The 16080-nt window shown below is 50.5% G+C and overlaps 1 protein-coding gene across 1 annotated transcript; it reads left to right on the forward strand.

The window, feature by feature from the left end:
- The first annotated feature begins 2530 nt into the window (after positions 1 to 2530).
- On the forward strand, positions 2531 to 8533 carry CUNH7orf61 (chromosome unknown C7orf61 homolog). Its single transcript, XM_040731153.1, has 3 exons — positions 2531 to 2831; positions 3236 to 3559; positions 8051 to 8533. Exons 1-3 carry the CDS (start codon positions 2769 to 2771, stop codon positions 8291 to 8293), a joined length of 630 nt encoding a protein of 209 aa, XP_040587087.1. The 5' UTR covers positions 2531 to 2768; the 3' UTR covers positions 8294 to 8533.
- The last annotated feature ends 7547 nt before the right edge of the window (positions 8534 to 16080 follow it).

The following is a 16080-nucleotide window of genomic DNA, read 5'->3' on the forward strand; positions in this document are numbered from 1 at the left end:
AGAGAGAGAGAGAGAGAGAGAGAGAGAGAGAGAGAGAGAGAGAGAGATGGCCCTCATGTGGAGACCAGAACGTCACCTTTGACAGGTTCCTCTCTTGTTCACGGCTGTGGAGGCCAGGCCAGCTGTCCTGCTGCTGTCTCTCACCTCTCCTTCTCTTCTAGGAGCACTGGTATTGCAAACTTGTGTGCAACTGTCTCTGGGTGTTTGGGATCCCAACGAAGCTGGTTAGGATTGTATAACCAGCGCTTTACACACTGAGTGTTTTCAGATAGGGTGTCATTTACCCCATGATGACCTTGAAACTCACTGTGCAGACGGGACTGACTTTGATTTGTATCTGTGTGCACACGCATGTGAGTGAGCGTATGTACACATGCCTGTGGAAGCCAGAAATTAACCTTGGGTGTCTTTTTCAATCACTTCCCACAGTTTTTGGTTTTTTTTTTTGTTTGTTTGGTTGGTTTTTTGTTGTTGTTGTTTTGTTCTTTTTTGGTTTCACGAGACAGGGTTTCTCTGTATTGTTTTGGAGGCTGTCGGTCCAGCCCGGCCTCGAACTCACAGAGATCCGCCTGCCTCTGCCTCCCGAGTGCTGGGATTAAAGGCGTGGGCCACCACCGCCCGGCTGTTTGTTTTAAGACAGGCTTTCTTTCTTTGTATAGCCCTGACTGTCCAGGAACTATAGACCAGACTGGCTTCAAAACTCAGGGATCGTCCTGCCTCTGCCTCCCCAGGGCTGGGATTACAGACACATACCAACATGCCCACAGTATTTTTTGAGATATGCTCTGTCATTGGACCTGGTGCTGACTGATTGAGCTAGACCGGCCAGAAAGCTTCCTTTGTCTCTGTTTCCCCACTAGTATTTCAGACAAGCCCTATTGGAGGATGCTGAGGACACAAACTCAGGTCCACGTGCTTGTGTGGTCCCCTTTACTAACGGAACCATCACCCTACCCTGCTGAAGCTGGCTTTTAACCTTTGCTCCTCCTGCCTCATCTCCCAAGTGCTATGATCCTGGGGATATACCACCACCACGCCTATCTCAAATCCATGTTTATTCTTTGGAATATTTGTGTAATGATGCAAAGATGTGTTGCATTCATTTGTTTAACTCTGTGAAGCTGTGTCACTGTGTCTGTCTAAAACCACTGATGGTCTAATATAGAGCTAAGCAAACAAATAGTGAAGCAGGAGAGAGGACGGGGGGGCAGGAGAGAGGACGGGGGGCAGGAGAGAGGGGGGCAGCAGGCAGAGAATAACTAGGAGAGATCTGAGAGGAGAAAAGCCAAGAAGCAAGAGAGAACAAGGAGAGGAGGATGTCAGGGACCAGCCACACACCCTATCATGGAGTAAGAGTGAAAGTAAGATATACAGAAGTAAGAAAAAGTCCAGAGACTAAAGGTAGATGAGATATTTTAAGGAAACCAGGCAAGGACTGGAGAGATGGCTCAGTGGTAATGAGATCTGTAATGAGATCTGGTGCCCTCTTTTGGCCTGCAGGCAAACATGCAGCCAGAACACTGTATACATAATAAATAAAGAAATAAAGCTCTTTTCTTCTTTTTTGTTTTTGTTTTTCCAGACAGAGTTTCTCTGTGTAGCTTTGGAGCCTATCCTGGAACTCTGTAGACCAGAGATCTGACTGCCTCCACCTCCTGAGTGCTGGGATTAAAGGTGTGCGCCACCAATGCCCGGCTCTAGATAAATCTTAAGAAAAAGAAAAGAAAGGCCGGGCGTTGGTGGCGCACGCCTTTAATCCCAGCACTCAGGAGGCAGAGGCAGGCGGATCTCTGTGAGTTCGAGGCCAGCCTGGTCTACAGAGTGAGTTCCAGGACAGCCTCCAAAGCCACAGAGAAACCCTGTCTCGAAAAACCAAAAAAAAAAAAAAAGAAAGAAAGAAAAAAGAAAAGAAAAAGAAAGGAAGGAAGGAGGGAAGGAAGGCTAGCTAATAACAAGCAAGCTAAGGCAGGGCATTTATAGGAGATAATAAGCCTCTGTGTGTGTGTGATTAATTTGGGAGCTGGGTGCTGGGACCCCCAACAGCCAAAAGAATAAAAAGAGTAGAAAAAGCAACCAACGACAAATCCAGTTTTTTCATTGTTATTATTTTATCTTTATTTTGTGTGCATGGGTGTTTTGCTTGTGTGTATATCTGCGCCATGCTGATGCACGGTACCCTTGGAGGCCAGCAGGGGGTGCTGGATCCCCTGGAACAGGAGGTTGTAAACTAACATGTGGGTGCTGTAGAACCTGGGTCCTCTGGAAGAGACGTCGATGCTTTTAACGGCTCAAACCCAGATTTTGTGGATCTTGTATTCACTGTCCATAACACTTACCCTGATTATGACACTTACCCTGTTACAACGATTAGCAAAACCCCAGACAATGTATCTGAGTGTTTGGTCAGTGTTGACTTCATTTTCTTGGATCTTGGGCTAGAAGGGGCAAGGCCATCTATGATTGGCTCTGAAGATCTTGGAAGGTCCTTGGGGGGTTGGGGCGAGACAGCTCTCACAATGATCTAGAACCCTCACTCACTCCAAGTTCTCATCTACTTTGACTCCTCTCCCTGTCCAGGGAGAGGAGGAAGGGCCTCACATAAGTCACTGGGGGGCACACCCCCTTTGGATTTCTTATTTCTTCCTTCGACACTTGGCTTGAAGCTCCTCAGTACCCACAAATCTCTCCAGTGGTGGCCACAGCCTTTTCCCTTCTACATCCCAAATGCTGGCTTCGGGCCATACTTTGGACTCGTGGTGTCTGGAGAGATGACCATGGTCAGGAGGTTGTTGAAATGGGTTAGGCAATTTTGGCAAAAGATGACCGGCTGGGTGAGTTCCACAAACACAGCATGGCCATGTGATTGGTGTTCTGGTCACGACATCTGGGCCTTAGTAACCCTCGCCACTTTGTCCCTGCTGCTCCATCTCTTGCGGCTAAACAAGACAGGGCAGGAAGTGTGAGGGCTTGAGGGGCCTGGGGAGGGGCTTTGGGGCACGATGGTGGGACAGTCATTCCTAGCTTCATTGTCTTTACCTCAGGGCCTGCTCTCTCCCCCTTGTCTGGTTTGGATTGTTGTCATCGTCATGGAGGGTGGGAGTTAGCAAGCAGCTTTTGGGAACTGGTTTTCTCCTTCCGTTGTAGGAGCCAAGGGCCCGTCCCAGGCAGTCAGGCCCACCTGGCAGGAGTTTTCACTCACTGAGCTATCTAGCCCGCCCTCTGTCTCATTTCTTAGGTCCTGTTCTGGAAATGTAAAGCCAAGCGAAGCGTGTCCGAGCAGCCCAAGAAACATCCGTTGAAGGGAGTGGAGAAGACTTCAATGGACTTTGACATTGTAAAGTTGGTCAAGCCCCACAAAGAGTCCAAGGTCTCTGACCTGGAGGTGTGCCCAGGGGAGCTTGAGCCCTGTGTGCTGGCCACGGCCAAGGAAAGGCCTGCTGTGCACCCTGAGAGTCACGAGAGTCATTCTCTGATACGGCTGTCCCAGACCGTAGTCCACTCAGTTTCCACGCTGATGTTCTCGGCGCTGCAGTCTGGCTGGCAATTGTGTAGGTGGAAGGTGAGGACCGTTCCTCTCTCCTCTGTTCCTCTCTCCGTTCCCTCCATCACTGTTTTTTTTTTTTTTTTTTTGAGACAGGGCCTTGTGTAGCCCAGGCTTGCCTTGAACTTGCTACATAGTTCAGGATAGCCAGAAATTCCTATTTAAATTTATTTCTGATCATCTTTTAAAATGTGATTTATGTGTATAAGGTGTATTCCTGCTTGACTGTATATGCACAGGAGTGCAGTTATCCAAAGGGACCGTACGAGACTATCAGCCTCTGGAACCTCGAGTTACAGGTGGCTGTGAGATGCCCCATGTGGGTGTCGGGACCTCTTTGTACCTGCTAAGCCATCTCTCCAGCCCCAAAGATTTTTATTTTGTTTATTTATTTTAGTGGGTTTTTTTTTTTGAGACAGGTTTTTACCATGTACCCTGACTGGCCTTGAACTTACAGAGATCCTCTTATCTCTGCCTCCCGAGTGCTGGGGTTAAAAGTGTGTACCACTAAGCCCTCATCTCCAAATTTCTTTCCTTTTCCTTTAAAAAAGCTCTTCTGCGTGTGAGTGTAGTCGCCCCTGTGCCATAGCACGCACGTGGAGGCTGGAGGACACCCTTGAGCGTCAGTCTTTTCCAGTTTATTATATTTTATGTGTGCGCACACGCCATGTGTATGCAGGCGCCCATGGCGGCCAGGAGAAGGAGTCAGAGCCCTTGTAAACTAGAGTTACAAGCAGTTGTGAGCCTTCCACTGTGGGTGCTGGGAACCCCAGTCCTCTGCAAGAGCAGGAGTCATGTTAGCCTCTAAGTCATCTCTCTGGGCGCTCCCCAGGGTGGGCCCCTTTTCACTGTCCTGCTCTGAGAGTTTCTGGAGATTCCCCTGTCCTCCCATTTCTCCCTGGAGTGCCAGGGTTACAGATGTGACACCTGCCGGGTTATAGATAACGCGTGCTGTGATCCCAGGTTTGGTTTTGTTTTTCCGGTCCCAGTTTTTAACACCGGTTTTGGGGATCTGACTTAGATCCTCATACTTGCACAGCAAACACCTGACCAATCGTGCCTGCTGTCTTCCCGGTGGAACTCCTACTCCTGCCTCCATCTTTCAGTGCTGGGAGTGCTGGCAGGCCCTGCCCAGGACGTCATGAATGCTCGGCAAGTGCTCTCTCTACCCGCGGAGCTGCATCTACAGCTCCCTCCATCCCCTTGTTCAGGCATTCGCGGTGCTTCGTCTATCGCGAAGCACTGAAACGAGGCTAGCGAGCAACGTTTACCCAGACCAGGGAGGCCACAGACAGGGCACCAGGTCGTGTTGGCTTTATACCCCGAGGGGAGTGATACTGCAGGTAGAGAGGACTTGGGCACCGAAGAAGGGGATCCTATGAAGAACTGGGCTTGCGGCATCAAGGACCGCTTCCATAGATGAAGAGGTGGGGAAACTGAGGCCTGAAGGAGTTTTCTAGGCTTGGTGAAAATTAAGGGGAAGTGGAAGGGGTGGGGGGCTGATCCAGAAGAGAGAATAGGGAGTGTGTGCTGGGGAGGGTGTGGGGTGAGGGGGACAGAGGGGGCTGCCTATGGTATGGGGGAGAATGCTTGAGTCAAGGACCTACTTCTTGTACGACTGTACGACACGGGATAGACGGCCTGGTTGAAGAATCTGAACTTGGCTCTGAGAACAAGACCCTTGAAGATATTTAAGTAGGGGTGACACAATCGTTCTCTATTTATTTTTATTTTTAATTTTTATTTATTTATTTATTATGTGTCCAGTGTTCTGCCTGCAGGCCAGATCTCACTATAGATGGTTGTGAGCCACCATGTGGTTGCTGGGAATTGAACTCAGGATGTCTGAAAGAGCAGCCAGTGCTATTAACCTCTGACCCATCTCTCCAAACCTCTATTTCTTTTTTACCTTTTTTTGAGATAAGGCCTCCCGCAGGCTGATCTCAAAGTTACTATGTGGTTTATTATAGCCTTGAATTCCTGATCCCCTGGGTATCACCCCGACCCAAGTCCGGGGTTACAGGTGTGCACCACCACACCCAGTTTACGTGGTACTGGGGACGAGACCTAGCGCTTCGTGTGCGTTACACAAGCACTCAACTGAGCCACTACTCTAGCTTCTCCATTCCATTCTTAAAATAAAATACAGACGCCGGGCATTAGTGGTATACATATTTATTCATTTGCTTGTTTTTCGAGACAGAGTTTCTCTGTAGCTTTGGAGCCTGTCCTGGAACTCACTCTGTAGATCAGGCTGGCCTCGAACTCACAGAGATCCGCCTGCCTCAGCCTCCCGAGGGCTATGACTAAAGGTGTGCGCCACCACTGCCTGGCTTTAATCTCAGCACTCAGGAAAAAGAGTCAGGTGGGTTTCTGTGAGTTCAAGGTCAACCTGGTCTACAAGGTGAGTTCCCGGACAGCCTGGGGTACACAGGGAAAGCCTGTCTTGAAAAACCATAAACAGATGAACAACTAAATAAATAAAACATAGAAATCCAGGACATGCAAGTGGCTTAGTGTGCCGGCGCCGTGTGGGGAAGGGTTACAAAAGGCCATTGGCTGTAGGTGAGCGGCAGTGTGTTTGTCTAGCATGTGTGAGGCCTCAGATTTAATCCCTGGTCCTGCCGGGGGGGGGTAAGGGAAAAGACAGTGTCCGGGAAGAAGTCCGTTGATTTGAGATTGCTAAAAAGATAACGTTAGTAATTCTTGTGATGATCTTGATTTCAGTTACTAGATACGCAATTCTGCATACGTGATAAAATGTCAAATAAGCATGTATAAACATAACACACGAAGGAATGCAAGAGCACTAGGGATGTCAGTGGGCTGGAGTGATGGTCAGCAGTTAAGAGCACTGCCTGCTCTAGATGACCTGGGTTTGATTCCTAGCAGGCACCAGGAAAATGCCCATACACATAAAATCAAACAAATGAATGGTTTTTGAGAAGTTTGCTTTTTCTTTTTAAGGAGTGCACACTGCTTTTGCACAGGATTCCAGTTTGGTTCCCAGCATCCACCTAGAGCTAGCTCACAACTACCAGTTACTCCAGGGGACCCACTGCCCTCTTCTGGCCTCTGTGGACACTGCACTCATATGTACATATGCAGCCCCTACCCCATGATAGTAACACAATTTTTAAGAAAAGATTTATTTACTTATTATGTATACAGGGTTCTGCCTGCATGTATCCCTGCACGCCAGAAGAGGGCACCAGATCTCGTTACAGATGGTTGTGAGTCATTCATTATGTGGTTGCTGGGAGTTGAATTCAGGACTCTGGAAGACCAGCTGGTGTTCTTAACCACTGAGCCATCGCTCCAGCCCCAATAACACAATTTTTGTTGTTTGTTTGGTTTGGTTTGTTCTAAACAGGGTCTTACTATGCAGCTCTGGCTGTTCTGGAACTCACTATGTAGACCAGAGATCCACCAAGTGTTTTTGAGATAGCATCTCTCACTGAATCTGGAGTTTGAGATTTTCCCTAGAGTGGACAGAGCGCCCCCTTGTGGTCCACCCATCTCCATCTCTCCAGCACTGGGTTACCGGGCATGCACTGCCATGTTCAACCTTTTACGTGGTGCAGATGTTTGCTTTGCAAATACTTTACTATTTCCTCTGCCCCTGTGTCTTGCAAATCTTTCCTACCGAAATAAAATAGGTAAAGGGTCCCGATTGTATATATAACTGCATTCTGATGTATCATTATCTAAAGTTTAATTTAGAAAGAAAACAACCAAGGTCAGGTGGCTCACACCTGTAATCCCACCATTTGGGAGGTGGAGGCCGGGGGACTGCTTCAAGTTCTGGGGCCAGCCTAGGCTTTATAGTGAGTTCCAGGCCAGCCTGGATTAACAATATGAGACTTTGTTTTAAAAAAGCAAACAAAACAGAAAGGGGGAAATGTGTGACGGAGGATGACAGGGAGAACATGAGTGAGAGGAGAGAGGAAGGAGAGAAGGAGGCTGGACTAATGGTGTGTGCCCAAAATCCTAGCGCTCACAGGCTGAGGCAGGAGCATTTTGAGTTCAAAGCCAGCTTGGGCTCCATGAGACTATCAAACGCCAATAGGACTGGATACGTGGCTCAGTGTTTAACCAGGTTTGCTCAGCACGAGACTCTGGGTTCCATGCCCAGCACCACATGGTGGCTGAGGTAGAGGCAGAAGGATTAGGAATTCAAGATCACCCTTGGCTAAAGTAGCAATTTCAAGTCTGAAATGGAATGCATGGGTTCCTCCTACCTCTAAATAAAAAGAAGGGATGAGGGGAAGGAAGGGAGGGAGAGAGGCAGGGAGGGGGGAAGGGGGCGGGAGGGAGGAAAGAAAGTAAATTTAGAAAGTGTGGAGCATAAGGGCAGAAAGGACCATCCCCAAATGCAAGCTGGGGGAACTTCCTGGAGGAGGCGGTGCTTGGACTAGTTGATGGAGGAGGTAAGACAAGTTGACCTCTTGTTTATTTGCCCGTCCTTCTTACCCGCCCTTGACGTCCCCACATCTCTTTCTTTTACAGTCTTCTATAAGTTCTGCCTCAGTTTCCTCTCGAATGAGGACCCGGTCGGCCTTGGAGACGCCAGAGGCTGAGATGCTGCGGGAAGTGTACCTGGTACTCTGGGTAATCCGCAAACAGCTGAGGGAGCTGGCCCGCAGGCAGGAGAGGCGCAGGCGGCGGCGCATGCGGTCCCACGCTTCCCACACATCCCGCCACTCCGATCCAGTGCAGGGCCTCAAACAGGATGCCCGAAGTCCCCTCTAGGCAGAGGAGCCCCGGATCCTTAGGAAGCCTCCACTCACTCTCAAGAAAGGTGGGCAGGAAGGGTTCAAGGGCCGTCAGGCCAGAGTTGCTGGTGAGGAGACGTTTGACCATCCTGTCACCTCTCATTGGAAGCCCAAGACCAGGCCTGGGGTCGAACATACTCCCCTTCTCTGTGTTTATTCAGTTTGTAAAAAAAAATTATCTAAATATTGAGAAATAAATATCGCCTGTTTCTGAGTAGATGGAGTTTGTGCTCATGAATGAGAGAGGCAGTGAGGGGGTTGGGGAGGGGCAGAGAGGAACACTCAGTGCATAGAGGAGTTCCTACATCTTTTCTTTTCTACACAGGGCTTCTCTGTAGCTTTGGGGCTTATCCTGGAACTTGCTTGGTAGACCAGGCTGGCCTCGAACTCACAGAGATCTCTCTGCCTCTGCCTCCTGAGTGCTGCCGCCGCCACCGCCACCACCACAACCAAACTGATCTCTTTTTGCATATGTCAGACAGGTCCTGTTTCTTATATCCCCACAGCCCTCCTAGGAGCTGAATTGTCTTTAACTGCTCTGCCTGGCCAGTAACCATAGCAACAGCGTCCATTCGTGGAGTACCAGCTATGCTCACTGGGCAGCAGCCCTGGCTTTTCTCCCTAGCAATTCCAACAAAGTAGGGTGGTCTAGGGACTTCTCCAAGGCCCCCCAGCTAAGGATGTGCACATGTGTGTGTACGTGTATGCGTGTATGTATGTGTATGTCCGTGTATGTTCATGTATGTGTGAGGGGTGTGCACGTGTGTGCACGTGCACATGTATGTATGCATATGTGTGGGGGTGTTCAGTCCCTGGAGCAGTGTGGTGCTGGGAGTCGAACCCCAGTCCTCTGCAAGGGCAGCAAGTGCTTCAGCTGTTGGTCAGTCTCTCCAGCTTTCCTTGGGTATGTGCATGTGACTGGGTGACAACTCTGAGGGCTTGGTTCTCTCCCCTCCATAGACACAGGGGTCAGATTCAGGTCAGGGTTAGTGGCAAGCACTTTTACCTAGTGGGCCAGCGTGTAGCTCAGGCTGGACTCAAACTCAATGTGTAACGTGAAGATGACCTTCAACTACCTGGTCTTTGTGCCTGAGAAGAGATTGCTGTCTTGTGGGCTGTGGTTAACAGGAGTGTGACATCATAGGGCTTGGAAGTGATGATTCTGAGGAGTATGCACGTGTGTGTAGGTACTCCTCCAAGGCCCCCCAGCTAAGGATGTGTGTGTGTGTGTGTGTGTGTGTGTGTGTGTGTGTGTATGCATGAGGGGGTGTGTGCACCTGTGTGTATGTTCATGTATGTCTGGGCTGCTGCAGGAGATTCATTTGCTGGGAAGAATTTTGGTCCCGGGGCTGTGTGGAAGCCTCAAGGGCTCTGAGCGAGGTTGGGGAGGAGTCGGGGTCAGGGTGGGCTGTGACTCATTAGCTGAGGTGGGGGACAGGCCTGTGGAGGGCATGCATAGTAATTGGGATGGAGGGGGCGGAGGGATAAAAGATGGCGTCCTGGGGTCACACTTCTGCCCTGCCCCCTCTCTGTTTGCCCGCTCATATGCAGATGGAAACATTAGGGGATTTGAGAGTTCAAAGGGCTTGGGGTCAGCAGCAGGGCTCGGAGCTAGAGAGCAGCACGGTGCTTGGGCAAAAGAGAAGGAGAGAAGGGGAGCGCTGGCTGCGGCGCTGGACGCTGACGCAATGAATCATAGACTGTGACTGCGGCTCAGCTGCGCACAAAGCCGCAGGTTCAATCCCCAGCACCGTGCAAACCGGGCAGGGCAGTGCTGTCATCCCAGCACTAGGGAGGGAGAGGTGGGAAGATCAGAGGGTCAAGGTCAGCCTCAGCCACCTGCGTGAGGACCTGCGTTTGAATCCCCAGCACCTGTGTAAAATGCCAGGCACACCAGCACATACCAGCCAGCCAGTCTAGCAGAATGGGTTAGCTTCAGTCACCGGGAGACCCTGTTTCCAAAACTAAGGTGGAGGCCCAGGAGATTGCTCAGCAGGCAAAGGCACCTGCCATCGAGTCTGTCAACTGGAGTATAATTCCTGGGGCCCCCGTGGTGGAAGAAAGATGACTCCCGCAATACAAGCTGTCCTCTGATTTCCGTATACTCAAGGTTCGTGCATGCTAACACACACACACACACACACACACACGCACACGCACACGCACACGCACACTCATAGCACACGTTACTTGTGAGTTGAATGCTGGGCCCTGCCCAGCAAGGGAGCAGTAAAGAGCGGTGGGCAGGGAGAGTTTGATAGAATCAACTCACTAGAAAACTCAGGCTCTACCCCAGTGGCTCTCACCCTCTGGGGCTCAGCTCCTTTGGAGGGTGTTGTCGAACGACCCTTCCACAGGGGTTGTGCATCACATCTCCTGCACAATTCATAACAGTGCCACAATGGCAGTTATGAAGTAGCAACAGAAATAACGTCATGGTTGGGGGGTCACCGCAGTGTTAGGAAGGCTGAGACATGCCACTGCTCTACCGAGACAGGCAGTGAGCATTTGTGGTGCCCGGTGCTTGGTGCATGCTAGGCTAGTGTCTACCCCTCAGCCACACTCCCAAGCTCTCTAGGCCCCCCACCCCGCCGTGTATGTGTACATGTGTCCGTGTGATGTTCAGGAACGTGTGCGTGTGTGTGTGCGTGTAGAGGCAGTACTCAGTCTCTGCTATCATTCTCGGACACTCCCCACCTTGGTTTTTTAAGACGGCGGTTTCCTCCGGGGACTCGCCAATGTTGATAGGCTGTTGGCCTTCAAGGGGTCCACCTGTCTTGGCTTCCCCAGCACTAGGATTACAAACATAGGCCACCTCAACCAGCCTTTTACGTGGGTGCTGGGGATTGAACTTAGGTCCTCATGATTGTACATCAAAGCCCTTTACCCCCTGGCTGGTCTGTCTCCCCAGCCACCCCCCAGACACACACACACACACACACACACACTTCTTTAAAAATGTTACGCCACGTATAAAGGTGTTTTGTCTGCTTTTGTGTGTGCACTGTGTGCGTGCCCGGTACCCAGCTCAGAGGTGTGAGCTCCGCAGGAGTGCTGCGAACCACACCCAGGTCCTTCAGAAGAATAGCCCGTGCCTTTGGCTATTGAGACATCTGTCCAGACCCAGACCTTTTAAAAGACATAGTCTCACTACTGGCTAGCCCAGAACTCTTGATCCTTTTGCCTCAGCCTTTTTGTTGCTGCTGCTGTTTGAGACAGGGTTTCTCCATGAAACAGTCCTGGCTGTCCTGGAACTCACTCTGTAGACCAGGCTGACCTTGAACTCACAGAGATCCGCCTACTTCTGCCTCCCAAGTGCTGGGATTAAAGGCGTGCGCCACCAATTTCTAGTGGTGGGATCACAGCGATTATATACCTGGTTCTCCTGTTACATTTTATTTTCAGACAGGGTCTCAGCAAACTGCTCAGGCTGGCTGGAACTTACTCAATTATAACTGGACAGTTCTCTCTTGCCTGGCAGTTGCTGAACAACCAATCAGAGTCTTAATATTAATTACAAACTGTTCGGTCTGTTGGCTCAGGCTTACAACTACACTAACCCATTTCTCTGTGTATCGCCACGTGGCTCATGGCTTCTTACCTCACATTTTGCTTTCCCGGGGCCCCTGGTGTCTCTCTGATCTCATCCTTCTCCTTGTATCTCTGGATTTCCTGCCTGGCTCTATTCTGCCTGGCTATTGGCCAAACCAATGGTAACAAAAGATATTCACAGCATACAGAAAGACATCCCACACCAGTCAGTAGCCCAGGCTGGCCTCGAACTCACTGCGGAAACAAGGATTACCTTGAACTCCTTCCTGACCCTGTAAGAGTCCAGATGCCTGTTATTTTTGTTTGTATGCTGTTGTTTAATGCAGTGCTGGAGACCAAATCCAGGACAAGCGCCAACCCTCAGTCCCCAAACCCTCCCCTCCTGAGGTCCCCAGTGAAGACCACGATTCCTAAGGCATTGTGGCCTGACCCCGAATCTCACCTGGAGTACGACTCCAAACTCGGTCCTTTACAAGCCACAGCACCCGTGATTCCAGCTGTTCCAGAGGCTGAGGCAAGAAACCAGAAAGAGGGAGAAAGGGAGAGAGACATACACAGAGGGTCCAGTAGGGCCAAACAGGCAGGCCCAGTCAGTCACCCGTAAATAACCTTGCAGGTAACTACAGGCCTAAGGACTGGGTTTGGGCCAGAGGCTGTGGGCTAATGGAAAGCAATACATCCCAGCATCAAGAGTGGGAGGCAGATGAGGGATGGTGCGTTCAGCCAGCAGCCTTGGGAGCCTCTGCACATTTCACCTGGCCCCTTCCCGAGTCCTGTCTGAGCTTGGCCGGGCGGGGCAGGGAGGCATGTGAGAGCCATGGAGGCGGGAATGGATGAGTTCAGCGTGCAGAACCGGCTTTTTCTCAGTCCGCCTAGTTGGTCTCCTTTCTGATCCCTGCTGAGAGACTCCAGCTCAGAGCCCTGCAGACAGAAGAGAGCTTTCAGAGGAGGCCAGCAGGAGGGAAAGCACACTGGGTCTCCTAACCACAGAGATAAAAGAGATAAAAGAACGCTACCTTTCTGTCCCTCCTAGCCTCTCCCCCTCTTCTTCTTCTTCTTCTTCTTCTTCTTCTTCTTCTTCTTCTTCTTCTTCTTCTTCTTCTTCTTCTTCTTCTTCTTCTTCTTCTTCTTCTTCTTCTTCTTCCTCTTCTTCCTCTTCTTCCTCCTCCTCCTCCTCTTCTTCTTCTTTTGATTTTTACGAGACAGGGCTTCTCTGTATTGTTTTGGAGGCTGTCGGTCCAGTCTGGCCTCGAACTCACAGAGATCCCCTGCCTCTGCCTCCCGAGTGCTGGGATTAAAGGCGTGCGCCACCACCGCCCAGCCTGCCTTCTTAAAAATTAAAATTTGCCTGGTCTACAAGAGCTAGATCAGGACAGCCTCCAAAGCCATGGAGAAACCCTGTCTCAAAAAACAAACAAATTAACTACAATTTTATGTGTGTATTTTTGAGATCAGGTCTCTTGTAGATCAGGCTGGCCTTGAACTCCCTATCCTCCTGCCTCTGCCTCCCAAGTGCAGGGATTACAGGCATGTGTCACCATGCTTGCTTTTTGAAAGTGGTGCTGGGGACGGAATTCTCCACTTCACCCCTTTTCAGACACAGTCTCCCCATGTGTCCCAGGCTGGATTTAAACTCACAATTGTCGTGGAATGTTATTTTAAGGTGTGTTACATTTGTTGATGCTGTGGAGCATTTGTTTAATGATGCAAAGACGCATGGCATTCTTTTGTGTTGCGTCTGTTTAACTCTGTGAAGCTGTGTCACTGTGTCTGTCTAAAACACCAGATGGTCTGGTAGCAAGCTGAACGGCCAATAGCAAGGCAGGCAGGAGGGTGGGTGGGGCTGGCAGAGAAAAATAGGAGAAATAAATAGAAGGAAAAAAGAGATGGAGGAGTGAGAAAGAAGGGGCCAGCCGTCCAGCTACACAGCAAGGACGTTTTGCAGGTCGAGGCCGGAGTGTCAGGAAGGAGCTGAAGGCCATACTAGAAAGTTTAAGAGTGGCTCTACAGGAGACACCTGTCTAAGAGGAAAAACCAAAGACCCAGGAAGTGGTTAAAAGCAATGCTTCCTGGATGTGTGGTGAATTAGTTAACGGCTCTGACTCAGTTTTCTCATGTGTAAAATGGGGACAGGAGTTATAATCTGTATCACGAGGTTGCCCGAAGGACCAGAGGACACACATTGTAACGACATGTTAGCTGCTATTAAGAGGATCATGGTGGAAAGCTGAGGATGAGGGCCAGTTGGTCAAAAGCTCGGCTAGCATGCCTGAGGTCCTGGGTCCATCCTCAGTACCACAGAAACCCAGTCATGATGGCACGCACTTGGAATCCCGGCAGTTCTGAGGTAGACACAGAAGCAGGAGGAGTTCAAAGTCACTGTTGACTACACAGTGAGTTCAAGGCCGGCCTGGACCACAGACCTTGTCTCAAAAGGGGGAAAAAGGATTTGTGGTTATGATTTATTGAAGATGACAATTCTCTTCAAGGCCTAAAATAAAGCTAAATAAGCCAGAAGTAGGGAAAGCGAGTCTTCATTGAGTGTATGAGTCGCATGCTCTAACAACTCTCTGAAGGAGGTTAGGGGAAGAAGGGGCTGGAGAGATGGCTCAGTGGTTAAGAGGACCCAGGTTCAGTTCCCAGCACCCACATCAGCCAGCTCACAACTGCCTGCAACTCCTGACCCTGAAGGCCACTGGCAGGCGTGTGGTGTGTAAGCATGCAGGCAGGCACAGGCACGTAGGCATACCCATAAAATGAAACAGAAAAATAATCCTTTCAAAAATGATCCAGCCGGGCGGTGGTGGTGCACGCCTTTAATCCCAGCACTCGGGAGGCAGAGGCAGGTGGATCTCTGTGAGTTCGAGGCCAGGCTGGACCGACAGCCTCGAAAACAATACAGAGAAACCCTGTCTCGAAAAACCAAAGGGAAAAAAATGATCCAAGAGGGCTGGAGAGATGGCTCTGTGGTTAAGAGCTCTGCTTGCTTTTCCAAAGGTCATGAGTTCAATTCCCAGTAACCATCTGTAAAGAGATCTGGTGCCCTCTTCTGGCATGCAGGCAAAAAACAATAATAAAAAAATAAATCTTAAAAAAAATGAGCCAAGCCGGGCAGTGGTGACACACACCTTTAATCCCAGCAACGGGGAGGCAGAGGCAGGTGGATCTCTGTGAGTTCAAGGCCAGCCTGGTCTACAGAGCGGAGTTCTGGGACAGCCAGGGCTGCACAGAAAAAGCCTGTCCTGAAAAACAAGACCAAACAAAGCAGCGTGAAGCTGCGTCTGTCGGTAGCGCACCTGCCTCGCACGCACAAGCCCGAGGTTCTGTCTCCAGAATGACACAACTGGGCTTGGTGGAACAAGCCTGTATCCCCAGAACTGGGGGGGGGGGGGGGGGTAGAAACGGAGGATCAGAAGTTCAAGGCTGGGCCGGGGGGAGGTGGCTCAGTTGGTAAGAGTGGTCGCCTAGCCATGCACAAAACCCTGGCGTCCGTCGCCAGTGCTGCGTTGACCTGGGCTTTGTGGTGTACCAAACGTTGACCTGGGCTTCGTGTACTAAACGTTGCCGTTGCCCAGTGAGTCGCCACCTCAGTCCTTGTCTGTTTCCTTCCCTCCCTTCCTCAGACAAGGTCTCAAGCATCCAGGTTGGCCTCGAACCTTCTATGTAGCAGGGGTACTGTCAACCACTAATTTTACTGCCTCTACCTCTAGCATGCACTACCACACCTGGTTTTGTAAAGTGCTGGGAATGGAACCCAGAGACTCAGGCATTCTAGGCAAATACTCTGCCAACTGAGTGACATCCCGGGGCCACTCCCACCTCGGACAGGCTCTTTCAGCCCAGGCTAGCCCTGAATTTGCGATCTTCCTGTCCCAGCCTCTATGACTAGGGTTGCATGAATGCTACACCCTGCCTCCCCACTGGGTCCCTCTCTGAATGGCCCACCTCATTCACACACTTCCACACCTGTGTGTTCAGGTGCAGTGCCACAGGCCTGTGTGTGCGCCTGTGTTCACCTGTGTGTGTGTCTGTGTTCATCTGTGTGTGCACCTCTGTGTTCACCTGTGTGTGCACCTGTGTGTGTGTCTGTGTTCATCTGTGTGTCCAGGTGCAGTGCCGCAGGCCTGCGTGCAGTGTAGAATGCACCTCAGTGTTTTGGGCAGACTGGCTGCCAGTGAGCCCCTGGGGTTCACCTGTTTTCACCTCCAGCAC

This window comes from Mesocricetus auratus, unplaced genomic scaffold, assembly GCF_017639785.1.
Source record: "Mesocricetus auratus isolate SY011 unplaced genomic scaffold, BCM_Maur_2.0 Super-Scaffold_100025, whole genome shotgun sequence".
In the NCBI taxonomy this organism is placed as follows: domain Eukaryota; kingdom Metazoa; phylum Chordata; class Mammalia; order Rodentia; family Cricetidae; genus Mesocricetus; species Mesocricetus auratus.